We start from the raw sequence: 19,194 nt of genomic DNA on the forward strand, positions 1-19,194 counted from the left end.
CCGAACCCAACACGACCCGACAGGTTGGGTCCATGTTGTATCATCAGCTTTATTAAAGGTAGAGTAATTCTTAATAAAGGGCATTTCACTTGTACATTTCATTTACAGAACAACCAAAAAAAAATTAAAAACCACCCTGTCATAATTAATTAGTTAAAAGAAGATGTGTTTGTAATCAAGAGATTAGGGTTTGTTTGTTGCTGTGTGGAAATGTGTTTACTGAATTAAGACATTAAAACAGTTATTAATGAGCTTCTTTTTACTGCAGCTGCATCGCCATAGGAGCAATCTTTGGGTTGTAGCTCCGCAGTGGTTGATTGGGTGTTTCTTGGCCATAATGTCACCAGTAAAGGTATATGAACTAAACCAAAAGGAGGAGTCTAGTGGAGGAGAAATCCTACAGTCCCACAAGAACATCAGAACAAGATTCAGCAGAGCTGCTGTGAGGGGATCCTTTGAGTGATGATGGTTTTTTTGTTCAGTCAGCTGTAAAAGTAATAAATTAAATTTTTGTTTTGGACGCATCTGATCTGCACACTGGGGTTCCAATCCACTCCGTTTTTTAATGCTTAAATGACATTTGGATATTGGGATTTGTTCAGACAGTGATGTGACTCATCCTCTTTCAAAACTCATGAAAAGTTTCCATATTAGAAACTTCATACATTATACGCTAGAATAGATTAGAAGTAGCATCCCGAAAAATGCAGGACATACAGGTAGGTTCAGTGAAAGCTTGTAGGCCAAAGATTATATCACAGCTTTTCATCACAACGTGGCAGTGGGTGGAATTTTCCTTGATGCTTTTTCAAAAAGCAACCATCTTCCCTATGGCTGTGGCCATACATTTATATGTCTCACTCTCCTTTCCATCCTCCACATCACCCTTCCTCTTTCATCTGACTTAGTGCTTTTGCTTCCAGATTGACCCGGCCCTCCTCCAGCAGACCTTACAACAAGGCGGCCTCCTCTCTCAACCCCTGAGTGTCGACACCAGCCTCGTCTCCCACTCCGGCGGCCAGCTCATGTCCACAGCCGACCCCTCAGTGTCCGCCAATGTCGTCATCCACCCACTAACCAGCCTGGCTCTGCAGCCCTCCACCATCACGCCTGCTCAGGTCACGATGGCCAGCCTCTCTGAGCAGGATGCTGCAGGTATGTGTGGCAGCTTCAGCTGAGAAAAATAACAAGACGCTCTCTGATGTGAGTTGAATCACAAACCTATGCTTTCCTGTGGATTGAGCAGGTTCTCAGGACCTAAGCCATGTCATGGGCAGCTCTGGGTTGGTCACTGGAGGCACCAGCGGTCAGGAGCTCACCTTGACCATCAACAGCTCCAGCCTGACGCAAGCCCTCACCCAGGTTCAGGCCCAGGCCTCAGCTTCTGGTTCCAGCGCTGCACCAGGAAATCCTCAGGAGATCACACTCACCATATCAGGTGTGGATCACTACAATGCAGGTCTATCAGGAAAAAAAAAGGAAGCTGTATACTGTACACACTAACATTGTCTTTTCACATGTGCCTAATATCAATAACACAAAGATGAAATAAAAATTCCCTCAAGGTCCTGGAACACATTTATTGATTACCTCACTCAGGCGAACACGTATACCGGTAAAGAAAAAAGACGCAATAATTACTCAGAGCCTGTAGATTCATTTTGAAGTAGCCTCACAAATCAAGATAAAAAGCCTCAGTAATAGAGGTTTTGAGTGATATATCCTCTTGATAATCCAGTTTCTTTTTCTGTACATCATCTCCAGCACTAAGTACCTCCCCCTCTAAGCTGGGTGTATATCAGCTGGGGATATATGATGTATCCAAAGCGTAGAGGTACGTTGAGCCCCTTTAAGCCAAGATAGATCATGCCCGACTGCATGACTGGAGCAATTTGAGTGTTTTATCTGGGAACTTCTTGGACTCTCATTCAGCTTTGTGATAAAATTATTGAACTGCTCTTCAGATCCTTTAGACTAAGGCAATAGATATTGTTATATTGTTATATAAACCCTTATTTTTGTTTGCCTTTCTCTTAAAGATGGATGGAGATGTTCAGTGGAGTGTTTCTACCAATTGATTTTTTCTTTCACTAGAGGCACTGGAAAATAACTGAGGATAGATCCCAGTGAATGGCTTTTCAAGCAAACTGTCATTTTCAGCATCTAACCATCCTTGGAAAATTCAGACCTGTAGATAGTTTCTTGAATTCTTAAATAAAATTGGCTTTTCCCCATACATTTACAGGTCAGGATCTGCTCCCACAGCATAGCCATGCTAATGGTGCTGAGCTGAATGGCAGCATCAGGCTGGCATCACCACTCAACAGCCAGCCCACCAGCGCAACCCTGACTATCACCAATGACCAGCTCCTACCTCAGAGCCCGGCCAACACTGGAATAGCAGGTTAGGACTGGCATAGAAATATGTGTGTTTTTGTGTGACTACTTCTCTCCTGTGGTGTTTGCAGAATTAACTTTCAGAGGGGCCCATCAGTCAGACTTAGACAGTGAAAAGTTATTTTGTAACCTTAGTTTTCAACACTGTGGGCATCTCAGCTCTGATGCGATTAGTCAGTATGCCACAGCCAAATCTGGTCTGGCAGGACAAATTTTGCTCACACAGCAGGTTTCATGGGTTCCATAAGGTGCTGCAAATCCAAGAGCACTCCACAAGTTGAAAATTATGCACCTTCTTATCAAAACTTTTATATTAAAAAATGTTACAGACTGTGTGTCACTGTTTTCTCTCTTTTCCTGGCTTTGTACTCACTGCTCATGTAGGAGCTTCCCTCCTGTTCTGCTACCTGCAGTATTTTAGCATGCATTTACATACAAACACAGTTTCACACAGTAACTACTTCCTCAAGGAGAGGTCAATTCACCTTTCTTCTCAGGTTTGCCAGACATCACTCACTCTTTATTCAGATCAGACTCTATGATAAGAGGACAAGATGGATCAGTTTGTGACTGTAAGCAAATACATCTCACTCCATTTTTTACTGAAATGGAGAATCCTGCTACTCCCCAGAGGGTTTATTACAGCTGTCTCACAACTGTAGACATACAGTATACATACAAATTGTGAATAGGTAATGTACCGGTTCTCATTAGTGAATGTACGGATGATAGATGCGACTGTGTAGCAGCTCAGATTGGGCAGAAATCTCTTCCCAGCCTCCCTCGTACTCAATCCATGGCTAAGCACATGATTAACCAATGAGAAACCTGTCCGTCCTCGTCCTTCTCTTCTTCTCTCCCTCTCACTCGCTGACCACTAGTTATTGCTTCATCATTGAACTCCATTTTCCTCCAGAACAGAACACCTCATCTGTGGCCTTTTAATGGTGCTAAAGCTCTGATTTCTGAGTGGAAAATTAAGCAACTAGTGTTTACACTTGTGAGGAGAAGGCTGTGAGTAATTAGTAATTAAAACTTGGCATTGTTATTGGTGTTGCTTTCCAAAAGAACACAAGTGATTATAATTTTGCATGTTGTGCCTAATGTAATATAACTGTGTGTAGTGTTTTATCCAAAATAATTAAAAACTAAGTGTAAAGCTGAAATTATGCTTGCAATTGGTGTAGGGATTTGGTACATGAGTCGCAGGTATAGTGAGTGCGTTTCACAGTTATCCAATTTAATTTATTTACCATCTGCTAGAATGATATATTTGCATTCGACAAAAATGCACAAAAGGCTTCTAAGAAATTCATGGTTACAAAAAAAAAACAACCTCACTTTTTTGGTCAACTTTTTCACACACAGCTTCACTGTGAGTTTTATACATGCACACAAAAGCCCTCTGTGACCTGCATCATGCCACCATTAGTGACCTGCTCCACTCACTCATAACACCACTTGACTCAGGGCCACCACTCCAAGCCAATAGTGTGGCAACAAAGCCGGCTGTTGCGCAGATATCACCACAATAATCCACTTGAGCAGAATTGATTACCTTGCCTGCCATTTGAGGGAATGAGCATGCACACCAAGTGGGAGGTCCTTGTGCGTACTGCTGTAAGCCACTGCTCAGGCCCAGTCTCACCCTCTCGCTGGTTTAAACAACACTCAATGTATCACATTGTCAGAAGGACTGAGCTCTTTCTAATGTGACTGAACACAAAGCCTGTTCTGTCCAGCAGGTATGACAGGTAAAGAGCAAAGAATAGAGATTACCAAATCAGCAGTAATCTGTAGCTACTTCAAATATGACAGGTAAAATACATGACAGGTGAAAAAGTGTTTGAGGCTCCCGAGAGTACAAGTGAGAGCTGAATTACTTTAAAGGTTCAAAAGGACCCTCCCTCGCCCCCAGCACCAGTGATAGATCCCAGAACTAACGTATTGATGGAGAAGCTCAAACACCCTCTCGATCAATGCCCTTTTTCATGAAATGGCATGATGAGGTGTGAGCCCTCCACTATGGAGTCATCAAAGTGTATGTGTGAAGCTGAAATAGCTGCCAGATCGATTTTCAAGGTTTAACAGGGCTTGTCCAGGTCCACACATCTCACAGAAATGTTAATTGACACCAAATGTCAGATCATGTGGTGATCAAGTGAATGCTGCTCTGGCACACCAAATGGACTGTTTACTCCGTCTGTCCGACTTGTTTACTTTAGCTTTGCATGTCAAGCTTTCCATTCTTGCACACAAAATATGCTGTGTACAGTGATGGCAGATTTATCACTCAAATTTAGAAGACATTTTTGAAACAATGGGTTCTCTATTTCACACAGTTGAGTAGGCTTGTTATTTTTTTAGCCAGGGTTTGTCAATTTTGTAATGTTACTGCAGATTTTAGCTAGCTAGCTAATTAACACTAACTCTGTAACCTCTTTACAATACCTGTTCAAGGCCAGAATATCACGCCGTTATGCCACCTCGCCATGCTGTATATAAGGTGCAATCGCAGAATAGAGGAACAGAGTGGTCTTGCCTTTAATCCGCCATGTGAGGAAGTAAAAGCGCTGAAACGGTGACTCACTCTGCTCAGTGTCACTCCTTCAGTCTGTCATGTGTAGTCTATGGGACGGGATCATGGGCGTGACGTTTTATTGACGTGTTATGGGTGTGACCTACTGTGGGAGATTTAAAAAGTATCTGTTAGCAGTTAGCGGCTAACTTAAAGAAGAACAGCAGCGACTGTAAATGTCTGAAAATTGGTAAAAAACAATGAGGTCTGGGAGCTCCTACCCTCCGAGCAGAGGACCAGATCAACTGCCATATAACAGGGACGGTAAATGATTGTTACTGACACATTGATGCCATTGTTGTTGTTTAGACAGTGCTGCAGGTATGTTATGTGTCACACTAGAGGCCAACCTGTCCATGCCTATATCAAGAGGATGTACATGTAATTTGGAAACTCTAGTCACTTAATAACTGTGCAGACCAATCTGTGATCAGAAAGCAAAGGGCTTGTGTGTTGTAAATTCAGCAAATGTGATTTGTTTTGATAGAGATGGCTTCCTGATTGTTCTGTTTACTGGATTGCTTGTCACCTAGAAGCCTAATCAGATTTCTGGTCTCATCACTCTCTTCATTATCCTCCCCTCTCAACTCAAGTGGAAAATATTCCCACTGCTTTACCGAGACACCGAGAGCATTTCTGCTTTTCTTGATTAGACTGAGGTATTCCAGTCACTTTGTATGGTAATATGGTTCAACCTGCGCTTTGACTGATAAACTGTACTGGGCCCGTGTTGGCCTTTTTGTGAGAATCAAATATTGTATGGTGTTATTCACTGCTATTATAATGGAGGTTCCTACCTGACCAAAATTAGTGAATATGTCATTATTATTTTTCTTAATCAGGGAGCAAAGCACTAAAAGGGTTTTTAGCTGGCTGACAGCAGTCACTTCATCAAATACAGGTACACATTTTGTGGCCATCACAACAATCCATGCCCTGCAACCACTGGTCCATATTTCACATTGAGGCCTGTAACCATAGCAACCACTCTGGTGCACCATTGGAGGACTTTATTCAACAACTTAATCTGAATCTGAATGAAACCATCTGTCATTCTAAGAAGGATTCGTTTCATTAGTAAAAGGCTTTAAATGGAGAGTTTTATTGTCAAATTAGGTTCTTAATGGAGTTCCAGAAACGCTCTTTTGAAGGGAAGAAAAAAAGTATTGCTGGAGCATCGCAACTTTTAGGCAAATTTACATTTGCTTAATAGAAAAAATATTTTAACTGCTGGCATTGCAATTCATAAATCTTTTCAATTGCATTTCTGGTTAATTTGGCAAAATGCACAATTACTAGTGATGACAGCAAGTGTGGTTTAACACAACAGATCCAAGAATTTATGGGGGCAGCAAACACACATTTGAGCAGCTACTTTTTCAGAAATACAACAGAACAGAAAAGGTGTATGTTTTTACAGTGGAGTGAAACATTCTTACATTGTTCTGATAAAGGACTCAATATGACCTGTTTCCTCCATGCCATAAACAACCATGACTTCTTCTCGCCTGCAGCTTTTCATCCAACTGTGGCTGCTGTTTCTTGTTTTGTTACTCCCTGCAATATATAAAACTGATCGACTATTACACAATGCTGCTGTTTTAAAATAAAAGCCACCCATGTTCTTGCTAGTTTAATGCTACCTCTCAGCCCGCTGAGATTCCTCAAGTGGAGCAGCCTTTTCTTGCTTCAAGTTGAGCAGCTTTTTTTGTCAATCAGTGTGAAGTGTACTTCTGGGGACATTTTAGTCCCAAGATTAAGCTGCAAAGTGAGTGCTCCTCACTTTCAGCTGCTCTCCGGTACAGGCAGCCGCAGACCCAGACCCAAGAAGAGTCTTAGTGAGACAGAGGCAGCTGCTTGTAGGAAGACAGGCTTTGCCCAGTCACACTCTGAGATAATTTAATCATCTGCCTCCTGCGTAGAGGTGGTAATTATACAGGTAACAGCAACTTAGTACGATACAGTCTCTGGCTTTTGTTTGATATCTAGTGTCGGCAAAAATTGTTTCAGATCGAACATTTTCAGCACGCATTAGGTTGGAGCGCTGACTGGATTTGTTCACTACATTATGTTAACGTTGCTGTCACCCTGAACGTCCTTCTGAAACCTGTTCAAATTTTCAAACTCTATATTGAACAGCCAAATCTGATTCTGCTGACATAATTCTGAGTCGGGTACAGCCCTAGCATTATAGTTGGTGTTTCACTCTAACCTTGTGCTTTATCTCTCACCTGTCAGTCTCCAGCCTGCCACCTAGCACCACCCTGTCACATACTGCTGCGTCCCAGAGCTTAGTGATGTCACCAGGAGGCGTGGCCAGCGATGACAGCGTTACACTGACTTTGGCAGATGCTCAGGGAATGCTGGATGGTGTTACTCTAAACATCAATACACAGGTAAAGAAACAAAGAACCAAGAACAATACACACAGTGACACACTTAGCTTTAGAGGCCATCAATCGCCATTATTTAGCATCTTGACTAATTTAAATTCAGCTTCTAAAATGTATTTCTCAACACTGTCTGACTCTGGAATGGAAATATTATTATTATTACACATTTAATGATCAAACCTGACATCATCCAGTCTTTCAGCTGCCTAACCAGGGTGTCTTTGGATCTTTAGGGTCAGACATTTCCCGCAGTGCTGAATGACCCCGGACAGTCAGCAAGCTCAGGCCAGCAGGTCATACTGGTCAGCCACCATTCCCAATCCACAAACGGAGCATCTGACAATGGATACAACGTGAGTGTATTTGTCTTGTGTGTGTGTGTGTGTGGTCTGCTTTTACATTGATGGATTCAGCAAATGCTTAAAATGGCAGCACTCTAATCCATTGTGATGGATTACAAATCTCAAGCAAACAGTGCCAACATGAATAGTAATCAGGGGCTGCCTGGAAGATATAAAAACACATTTATCAATCTCAGAAAACTTTAGGGTAACATTATGTATTGCGGGCGTAAGTACTCTATAAAAAATGTAAAATATTTTTCCGCAGTGCTTGTGTAGGTGGGAGCATTTGTGAGTAATTGTGATTACTCACTGATCTTTGTGTGCAATCCAGATTGCTGACGACAGCCATAAGGGTGGAAAGGATGGCCAGACAGAGGCTGATAATCGTAACCAGTGTTACTACTGTAATCAGGTGTGCCAGAATGCCAACACACTGCGACGCCACTGTAGACAGGCTCACGGCAAGGACCGCTGTCATGTCTGCAGTCTCTGTAACAAGGCCTTTAAGCGAGCTACACACCTGAAGGTAAGAACTTGCGTAAAAACAGTAAACTCAGATGATGAACAGCTTTGAATTTAAGCTACTGAAGGCTTATATTTAATGATGATATCAATCCAGCTTCATCTCTATAAACACACTGCACACTCATTTAAGGTTTAGCATTGTGTGTGAATGAATGAAACAGATGAATAAAACTCTCCAACTTTTATAAAAACAATAAATCAACTCTCACGACTTAAATCTTCTTTTTAGTCATCAGCACCTCCACCTCATACTGGCAAATGAGTGCTGTTTCACTATTTGAAGCAAAAATAAGAGTAATTCAGCAAATAGCATTTCAAGCAGAGGATCCAAAACTGTCACTCTCAACAACAAAACAAAACACTTAAACTGAGAGGTGCTTTGCAGCTGAATCAGGAAGAGGAGCATGTGTGCTTCTCTTTTTAGATGATGCTTTTCATGTGGTTGAGACACTCGAGCACATAAATGCCGGGGCTCTCAGATGAGGAGGAAAGAGGAGGATACGGCTTGATACACAAGCTCTTTCCCCACCATATGTTATATTTCTAAGCAAAGGCCTTTGGATGGAGGACTAAAGCTGGCATTACAATAAATAAATAAAAAAATGGATATCTTTTTATGTCTTTATCTATTCTATTTTTTTGCATATTTATTAATTTTCAAATAATCTGTACATGTATGCGATAATTTAGGCTTTTATTTCTACATTTCTTTCTTTATTATTTCATTTATTTATTAAGTCGTTTATTTATTATAAAGGAAGCTTTAGTCCTCTATACCATTGTGCCACCAGCTTTTACTTTTGTAAATGTACCTCAGCATGCTGAGCTGTAATTATCTTTCATAAAAAGTAATGAAATGAAGAAATGATTGTTGATCTTGACGAAGGCCTGAGGTTTAAAACGTCATCTGAATAAAAGATAAAAGCATATGGAGACAGACTGCACGACACTTTATTCCTGTTTTCAAGCGTACTTGCAGTGATTAGCACCTCAATACATCCCCTGGTGCGCTTTCCCTTTTCTATATTTCATAAGAGTAAAGACATTGAGATTAAGTGGGTGTCACAGTGAGAGTGACTGTGCTCCATCCCGTTTAGGTCCCCAAGCTGTTCATTAGTCTTCACAGAGAACTCCGATGCTGATTTTAGATCTTTTAAAAAGTCCCAAAGATGAGAGAGATAAATTGGTAGTGCTGTTAGTTTCATTTTGTTGGCCTGTGGATAATAATATTGCCATTTAGTTATAACAAGACAACCCAAAAGCATGACTTTATAATTTAGAAACATGAAAAGACATTTAATGATAGAGTTGTAGAAGCAATTTCTGCTCAAGGGTTAGTGAGCATCAGGAGACTCACACAGAGAGGGAAAATATGTATTTGTTCTCCCGTGACCTTGATAGCCAGATGAATGAAGGGGATTTGCTGTATCAGCCTACTTTGATGAATTACATCATATCCTTTGTCTCTTTTCCACAATTACCTGGTTATTTAAAATTACCATCCAGCTCATTTTGTCCACAACACACGCACACGTACTGAGATATGCATACGTTTAAGCTGTATGTTAAGAAACCCCTACCCCTGTAATGAAATTTTTAAAGGACGGTTATGATTGATACCAATGTGCCTTATGCTAAGCTAAGCTAACCAGCTGCTGCTGCATAAGAGTGGTGTCGATCTTCTCTTCCGATTTTCGGCAAGACAGCAATTTTACAAAATGTTTAAGTGCTGCTTGAAAGTGAGCACCCTGACATGCATGTTTCATTGTGAGCATGGTGAGGGATGTACTGGGTGCTAGCTACTTTGTTAGTTTTGCTTGCGTTTGAAAGTTAACTTTTATTTTTTATAAAAGTTGTAAGGTGTTTCCCAAACTTTTCACCGAGGCGCTTTTAATAACTGCTGTCTCCATAATGAGCCCAAACATCCTCTAGGCATTCTTATCTCCTTATAAACTTGATGCAGCTACAGCATAAGAATTTTTGCCGGCAGCAATCTTTTTATGCCATTGTTTCCATTTACCTTCCTGTGAGCCCGTCTGCTTTATGCCGCCAATTATTTGTCTCCAATACAGCTCAGTACTGACATCAGTATTCTGAGTACATGTCACGGGTCTTTCAGTCCTGCCTGAATTTCATAATTCTGATGTGCCGCTGTGAACCAAGAACTGTATCAGAATGATTTTCTCATTAAAAATTGAAAGACAAGAATAAGTAGTATGGGAGTCAGCATATCAGGCCGCTGTCAGATTCCCATTTTGAGGAGTTTGTGAGAAAGATGATCACCCATAGAACCAACCAGGGTTCAAATCCCAGGGTGAGGGAGCCCTTCTGTGCGGAGTTTGCATGTTCTCCCTGTGTCAGTGGAGGTTTTCTCCAGGTACTCCGGCTTCCCCCCATAGTCTGAAGACATGCAGGTTATTTGGTGACTCCAAAATTCCCATAGGTGTGAATGGTTGTCTGTCTCTGTGTGTCAGCCCTGTGATAGTCTAGCTTCCTGTTCAGGGTGTACCCTGCCTCTCAGTGTCGTGTTGGTCACACCCCCATGTGTGTTACATCACTAGAAAGCCCAGGATGCCCTTTGCACAATACATCAGGACTCTGACTGCATGCATGGTGTTTAAAATGAAGGCCTCAGTGTCATGTCCCCCACACAGGACAAATATGAATTGCCGTGTCTCAGGAGAATGTAAATCAGTCATCAGAAAGCACATATAGATAATAATCAGCTTTAAAGGGATAAAGCCCAAAATTGATTATTTAAAATAAGCATTTAGTCAAATTGACCCATGTCTCATTTTCATTTTTCAACTCATTGCATCAGCACTCCACCCAGTAACAGAGCACATTATTTAACAACCATACACCCAAAAAAAACTCAAATCAAGTCTCTGCCCAGGCAAAATGACAGACACCTCTGTTCCAGCAACATTCCAGTAGAGTGACTTTGTGTGCTAAACTGTAAACTGTATAATGAAGTTTTGGATTTGTCTACAGGAACATGAACGAGTGCATCAGCCGGGCCCGTCGCCCAGCTCTCAGAAACCCAGAGTCTTCAACTGCTCCTCCTGCGAAAAGGCCTTTGCCAAGCGAAGCCAGCTGGAGAGACACAACCGAACACACACAGGTAAGAGGATTATGAAACAAGTTTGTGTAGTGCTAGTCACAACAAAAAACACAATATTTTTAATTTAATTCTTTGAATTATTTCTCATAATGTAACTGTCATAACTACCCAGGTCCTGGGTTGTTACAGATATATTTAAGGACGGCATTTCAGAATTTAGTTTCCAACAGAAATGTGCAACATCATGAATCTGTGAAATTTAGCAAAGTTGTGTGAATAAGGAGAAACATCTGAGCGCCATGGAAACATGTAGCTCACACCTACAGAATGTTTAAGACTGCTGTGTGCATACGTTTGTATCACAGGTGTATGTTACGTAGTTCACCAACTGTATACTGTTTGTCAGAAATTCCACAGTGAATTACAACATTAACATGATCAAGATTAAATGTTTAACTGACGGGCATCAGGGCAACAGCTGTTCACCAAAATAACAGACCTAATTGTCACAAAGCTTCCATGATGTACAGTTACTCAGTATTATTTCTTGTAGTAACTGCAGTTAGCAGTAAATACAAGTGAAATGTGCCCAAGTCATCAAAGAGTCCTGATACAGACCTGAAAAAAGAACCGAAACAAGAAAAACAGGATCCTACTCAGACACTGTGATAATCATCAGCTTACCCTGTCAGACTCACAAATTCATACATCCATACACATACACAGCTAGTAAGCAGCTAAATGCTCTGAATGCCTCATCGCTTTGTGAAATCCTAAGCACTCAGACATACTCATCAGCCTTCAATGCACATAACAGTTCTGTTGGACTATTACCATTTGAATACACTCATTTGAATACTGTTAAGACAGGTTTTCTGTCTTTTTTAACTCAGCAACATTGAAAAAAGTTACAAGGACAAGGACACATCTCCCCTGACGTTTGTATTTCTCTCCTGTTCAGGGGTATTGCATTAAAATTCAAAGAGGCACAGTTACAAAAAATTCCTCGCAGCGAAGGTCCAAACCTCACATCGAATAATCATCCTGTGGCCAACCCCTATGTTTCCATTTCATTTAAAAAAAACTGTCAGTTTTTAAAGTAGCATAACATACAGATGCATAGACCTTCTATGGTGCTTGTATATAAAACAAATAGCTTTCTTAACCATAAGTAAAATTAGTCCTAGCGTAATGAACTTAAAGGGGAACAGCATCCATTTTCAAAATTCATACATGTCATTCCTATTGTCTAACAGTGTCTAAAAATTTATGGAGCAGCTCCAGACTTTATACCCTATGACATCACATCAAGTTTTAGACTTCCTTGTCTGGTTTCTGGCTGTGAGAGGAAGTAGCCAGTGTTCACACAAATTGGTTAAACTTTCCCAGGCCTTTGAAATAACATATTGTAATTTGTAATTTACGTGGTGCTGCACTTTAAAGCCTGTATTTCAAGTAAAAGAGGACAGTCTCTTCCTGAGTAAGATAATTTAAATCATTTTTGAACAATTATTTCCATTTCCTGTCCTAGTGAGAGAAATGGGCTGGTGACTGCCCTGCCACTTTCTCAGTCTTGGCTTGAATGGAGTTAGTGTCATTCTCATTAACATTGGTGAGCCTGGAGCAATACTTGGTTTTAATAATGTTCGTAGCAAACAAAGCTGACTGACAGCTGTCAGTCGATCCAAACATGGTCAAGGTGTGTTGTGTTTCTTTGGTTAGACCAGAGAAAACAATCTCACACACAGTCTACAGCCATTGACCTCCTCCACCACCATTCCCCCATCCGCTGACTTCGCTCTAATGACTCCAGCCTCCTGACCCCCATCACTAGAACCAAGCACTGAACCTTGGGGGACCGAGCCTTCGCCACCGCTGCCCCAACCCTCTGGAACTCCCTCCCACTCAACACCAGAAATGCAGACTCCTGTTCAACTGGCATTTCCCTAGTTTTCAACAGTCATTTTTCATTTTTACTTTATTATCATTGTTATTTTTCAGCACTGTAAAGTGTCTTTGAGTGTCTTGAAAAGCACTATATAAATCTGATGTAGTATTATTATTATTATTATTATTATCAAAGCAGCAGGGTCAGTTGCTTCATGCTCCATGTTGTTATCTCTTTTACACTGTTGTTCTCTCTACTGAGCTGTCTACGCATGCTAAACAATCAATTTAACTTGCTCAGTTGAGTGAAGCATGCTGTATTAACTGGATTAGCTGCGAGCACAGTCTATAGCTGTGACTGTCAGGAAAAAGAACGACGCACTGTAAAGATAATTATTATTTATTCTCATTAATTTAATTTATTTACAATAGGTCAAGAGTCCAGATAGAACCGTCAGTCCGTTCACATACGGACTGCAGTGCACCATTTGGTGATGCCTGTCTAGATTTACAGTTAAAAGCACCTACATAATATGACAGGTTTGACAAGGAAAAGTGACTCTAGTTATGCAGCCTAAGATTCTGTCTTCGAATAGGAAGTATCAGAGGAGTGTGTGAACAATGTCGCTGTCATCACAGCCGCTTGTCTGCATGTACACAAGTTTAACAATAGTGGTTGGTTCATTTATGAGTGATACTGACACAAGTTCCTTTTGTTTTATCAACACCATGTATGAAACATGAAATGGCAAAGCACAACACAACATAGCTGCTTGTGTGTGTGCGTGGGAATTTGTGGGAGGCCGCTGAAGTATTTGTATTTCCTTAAAAGAATAAATAACATTCAAATAGTGTATATTCATAAGACAATTTTTTGGGGCTCATGGAATGTGTGGCTTGAACCTGGAATAACCTGCGGCTCTGTTTGTTTTCATGCAGGTGAGCGGCCGTTCAAGTGCAATCAGTGCGACAAGGCTTTCAACCAGAAGAGTGCTCTGCAGGTTCACACGGTCAAACACACTGGAAAGAAGCCCTTCAAGTGCGAGGTGTGCAGCATCAGGTTCACCCAGAAGAGCAACATGAAACACCACATGAAGAGATCCCACGGCTACGGTGAGCAGCTGACGTGGCGTCACACCGGTGCACACACAAACCCAACTGAAAACTCTTAGGTGTACAGCCAGCTGTTCATGCAGCTGGGCAGCAAAAGATAGGAATCATCTCTCCCCTGTCTCTCTGTCAACTTACTTCACTGAGTACTTCCAACAATATCAGTGTGCATTGGCACCTTATAATGAAATCCCTTTTTCCATCTTGTGGTGTTTGTGCAGGTGTGTGTGTGTGTGTGTTTATGGCTCTCATGGTCTCACACACTCCACATAACTTATATAATAAACACATTTACAAGGCCCTGCACATTAAGTGTCCCTGAGTGCTTCAGACTGCTGACAGCCAGTGCTGGCCTTCCCCAGTGGAACGTTAACTCTCTATCACTCTCTCAACTTTTCACTTGATGATCCCTCTCATTATCTGCACAGAACGAGCCTCATGCCAGCGCTCAGTCGCCCCCACACTCACCACTAATGTGCATGCACACACACGCCCCCATCTCACACTCTCTCAGAACAGGCTGTCAGACCAGCTTCCTCTTTGATATCTCTAGATGCTTATACTGAATGTTAAGTCGTTAATTCATCCTGACAGCCTGGGGTAGGGTTTAGGGTTTTGTAGCTCCCCTTTGGTTAACCTTGGCCCACGAGTGCAACACACACACTGTTTGACCAGAGTCTTCACTTACTCTAAAGCCTGGCAGGCACCTACTAAAGATTAGGAGGAGGAGAACAGTGCTGACAGATCTGTTGTACTTATTCAGCACTTCCACTCAGGTTCCCCCAGCTGGGTAGGTGGAGATATTTTAAAAAGCAATTTCTGAAACATTGGCATCTGTTTTGTTGGTGGGAATCTAAAAAGTTCCTGAAAGGCCTGTTAAAATCAAAACATATGTTTCCAGGTTGGATATTGTTGTTTGTAAATAAAAAAAATGTTAAACTTGTGCAAAATTCATTCAGGCTTAAATACAACTTTGATGTGGTTATGTGGTTGCCCAGACACAAACCAGCTGTGTAGAATTTGAACAGCAAATTGGTGTTTGGATGTGAGATCTGACACACGGAGAGTACAGACCTCACTGTCCAAACTCCCAGATGCGACAGCAAACAGAAGTTGGATTGAAAAGACAGCCACCGGCTTGTCTTTGTTATGGAAGCATGGCTTCTAACTGATGCAGCCATGCAAAGACTTTCATAGACATGTTTTCACTAGAGAAGCAGGAAGCCTCTGACGGAGCAAGTGTCCAAGGTAGACTTTTGATGCTAGAAGAAAGTGTTCCGTTTAAGGCGGGGTCTTTTAAATTATGTCTGATCTGTGTTTGGGATTGTATATACATAGGCCTGTAATGAGAACTACTTGGTGGATGATATATTGTCCCAGAAATAATTGTGATGAATCTTTTTATTGTCATTTTAAGACAAGGTTTAATGCCAGTGCAATCTTTTAAAGAGCAATGAACCCAATTCAGACACTGGGGTTGGAAAAACTACTTTAGCCCCAATGCTATCTTAACCTCACCTGGTTCAATGATGGTGTGTGTGTGTGTGTGTGTGTGTGTGTGTGTGTGTACACGTGTACATGCATATGCTACACAGTGAGGACCAAAAACATATTTTAGCAACAGAGTGAGGACATTATTGCAAAGTGAGGACATTTTGGCCAGTCCTCACTTTTTCAAATGCCTATTTGAGGGTTGAGACTTGGTTTTAGGGTTCAGATTAGGTTGGACGCTTGTTGCTTCACTTAATCCAAAAAGAGCACAGCTGAACTGTAAGATGCCAGTTTAGCATAAAATGTAATTGGAAGAAACTACTGCAGGTTAAGAGTTGTTCCTAGACTATATTTTCAAACTGAACTATATTTTGGCAAGAGTTCCTGGGAAATACCAGGATCTCATTCCCAGTTTTGTATCTATGACTGGACATGATAGCAGACATGTTCATGATGTTAGAATAGCTTTACAGGTCAAATTAATCCTTGATATTTGTTTCATTTATCTGCACTGAACAGAAATTGAAATCCGACACTTTAGGTTTTGCTCCCATTTTTACAGGTTTAAGTTGAAGATGTAAGACTTTTTCATGCACTCAATAGATACAATTTTCTCAAATTTTGGTTGCAAATTTGTTAAAATCTGTGTTGGTGAGCACTCCTTTTCCAATACAATCCATCCACCTGACACATGTGGCATATCAATTCACTGATTTAAAAGCATCATTACTACACAGATGTTCCTTGCGATGGTCACATAAAAGGCCACTCTAAAATGTGCTAAAATGTACACAACACAATGCCACAGATGTTGCAAGTTGAAAGGGGCCGTGCCATTGGCATGCTGACTTTAGGACTGTCCACCAGAGCTGTTGCTTGTGAACTGAATGTTCATTTCACCACCATAAGCAGCCTCCAGTGTTGTTTCCCTAAATTTGGCAGTGCATCCAACCAACCTCACACCGGTACAAGTTGGTTACGACAAGAAACTGCTGTTACACGACAAATATGCAGATCATCTTTGACAATTTGTGCAGAAAATCTTTGGTTGTGCTAACCAGTTATTGCATGAGCTGTCAGAGTGGCTAGTCTCAGATGATCTTGCAGGTAAAGACGCTAGGTCTTGTGCTGGTGTGGCTGCACCTGGTCTGTGGTTGTGTGGCCGGTTAGATGTACTGCCAAATAATGAAAACCACAGTGGAGACAGCTTATGATAGTGAAATGAACATTCAGTTCACGGTCAACAGCACTGGTGGACAGTCCTTAAGTCAGCATGCCAATGGCACGCTCTCTCAAAACATGCGACATCTGTGGCACTGTGTTGTGTGATCAAACTGCACCTTTTATTGTGACTCTGCCAAGGCACACATGTGTAGTAATGATGCTGTTTAATCAGCATCTTGGTATGAATCACCTCTCATGTAGATGGATTGACCTGGAAAAGGAGAAGTGCTCACTAACACTGATTTTAACACATTTGCGACCAAAATTTGAGACATAAATCTATTGAGTGCATAAAAAAGTTTTAGGACTTCAAGTTAAGTCTGTGAAAAAAGGGAGCGAAAACAGAAGTGCTGCGTTAAAATTTTTGTTCAGTATACATTTGTCAGCATCACAGAGGAAGACTCTCATACAGTCACATCGCTTGTGAAAAATGCTGGAGGATTTCAAGGCGCACAGTCGGGCACTTGCAACTTAATGAATCTGTGGCTGAAGTGTTTCAGATATAGAGCAAAAATAAAGGGAGATAACTAAATGACTCTCACTATAAAACTCAATTTAGCACGTGGCCTGCAGCAGCAGAAAAAGCGTGTCTGAACCTCTCAGCCTGTGCCAAAGTGACTTATTGTTGTTTTGTGCTCAAGTTATTTTAAGATGAATGTACTCTGACGCATGGCTCATATCGTATTTCCAACTCACAATGAGCATATTCCACGTCTGTCAGCTCTTACTATATAGTTTGTGTAAGAGACGTGGTGTTTTCATAAAAGCAAGTGAGAATGTGAGATATTAAAACAAATGGTAGAGGAATGAGGAGAGGAAGATTGCTTTTTGAATAATGGTCTCATTTGCATGACAGCCACTGGCAAATTGAATCCAGAATCTGAGCTGCTGCTGCTGCTCTGTAAATGCATTTTAATGGGCTTTCCCTCTGGTTTACAAAGCACTGTTATTACCTATCTCAAGGAGTGTTTAACTGCACGTCAGTCATGCAAACCAGCTTCTCACTGTTCATTTTCTCCCTCCAGGTCAGATCCAAGATGTGTCCCTGAGCCAGGATGAATCAGTGGCCCAGGTCGAGGTAACACCTGAACTTGACCTAGAGGTGGTTCCTGAATCATCCGGAGACTGGCACACTGTCTTCCCCTGACCACAAACCACACCGACCCCCAAGTCAGACAGCACTGTACAGTGTACCGAGTACTGATTGAGTTTTACATCTGCACAGAGAAGCTTCGCCAAACATTTTCCTCCTCTCAGAAAGCTTATTTGGTTAGAAAAAGATTTGACTTTATAGATTTGCTCCACAGTATACCGAGGGCTTTTACCCCAGCAGCAGTCCCCTGCTGTTTATCCAAATTAGCAGTGAAGTAAGGGGAGTCTGGTTCCCTGTGATTGGCTTAATGACTTTTATCTGTTTTGCTACTGTCTGATTGTCATCAATACGATAACCTCCGGAGAGGTTTGGCTCGATAAACACAGGCATCCCAGAGAATTCTCCCGTCATCTCCAGGAGATGCAGGTGCCTCTCATGCTGACCTTGTTGGAAACAAAGGAAACCGTATTCTGTGAAAGAGCTCCCCAGAGATGAGCGTCTTGTTCCCTCATTATTGTTGTGCTCACAGGGACGTACGCAGAGCTGCAAACAACTGTACTGCTGTGACAGCTTCAGTAAAAATAACATAGAAAGCTTTTTTTCACGGGTCTACAAGACTTTTGTCACTTTTTTTTTTTTAACATATTTATACTGTACATATTTCATCTTGAAGTGACATGTCATTTGCAGTTCGTCACGTTTGTTTTAGTTAGAAAACAGTGCCCAGAGTAGTGTACCACAGGTTAGTGAAGAGCAGCACTTCCTGGATTTGATGCTGTACGAGTTTTTTGACTGAACATGTCAGCGTTGTGTTTCCTGTTGTCATATCATTTAGACTCGCAGCACAGACGTTTTGTTTCACTGTAGTTCACTCTGTAAATAGTGTAGTTAGATTGCGTATATTTTCTGATGAACCTCCAGAACATGGAGGGCTGCAAATATGTAATTTGAGCATAATGTTGCATTTGTAATGAAGCAAAGCCACTGTACAGACGTAAGGCTTTTGTTTCCCCCTTTTTTTTGCAGTTGTATTTTCTATTGTCCATAATAAATTAAGAAGATTAAAGTAATTTTTCTACTAATTTAAA

General features: G+C 41.3%; 1 protein-coding gene across 1 annotated transcript in view; it reads left to right on the forward strand.

Moving 5' to 3' along the window:
• LOC117265890 (zinc finger protein 236) overlaps positions 1-19,194 on the forward strand; it is a 66,947-nt gene extending 47,753 nt beyond the window's left edge. The window contains exons 24-32 of the mRNA XM_033640696.2: positions 924-1,155; positions 1,247-1,438; positions 2,246-2,404; positions 7,214-7,371; positions 7,602-7,721; positions 8,044-8,238; positions 11,232-11,361; positions 14,128-14,301; positions 18,039-19,194. Coding sequence (XP_033496587.1) covers positions 924-1,155; positions 1,247-1,438; positions 2,246-2,404; positions 7,214-7,371; positions 7,602-7,721; positions 8,044-8,238; positions 11,232-11,361; positions 14,128-14,301; positions 18,039-18,160 — 1,482 coding nt within the window. The 3' untranslated portion in view covers positions 18,161-19,194. The remainder of the gene's footprint in view (positions 1-923; positions 1,156-1,246; positions 1,439-2,245; positions 2,405-7,213; positions 7,372-7,601; positions 7,722-8,043; positions 8,239-11,231; positions 11,362-14,127; positions 14,302-18,038) is intronic.

The sequence above is a fragment of the Epinephelus lanceolatus genome, chromosome 10, assembly GCF_041903045.1.
Source record: "Epinephelus lanceolatus isolate andai-2023 chromosome 10, ASM4190304v1, whole genome shotgun sequence".
NCBI lineage: Eukaryota > Metazoa > Chordata > Actinopteri > Perciformes > Serranidae > Epinephelus > Epinephelus lanceolatus.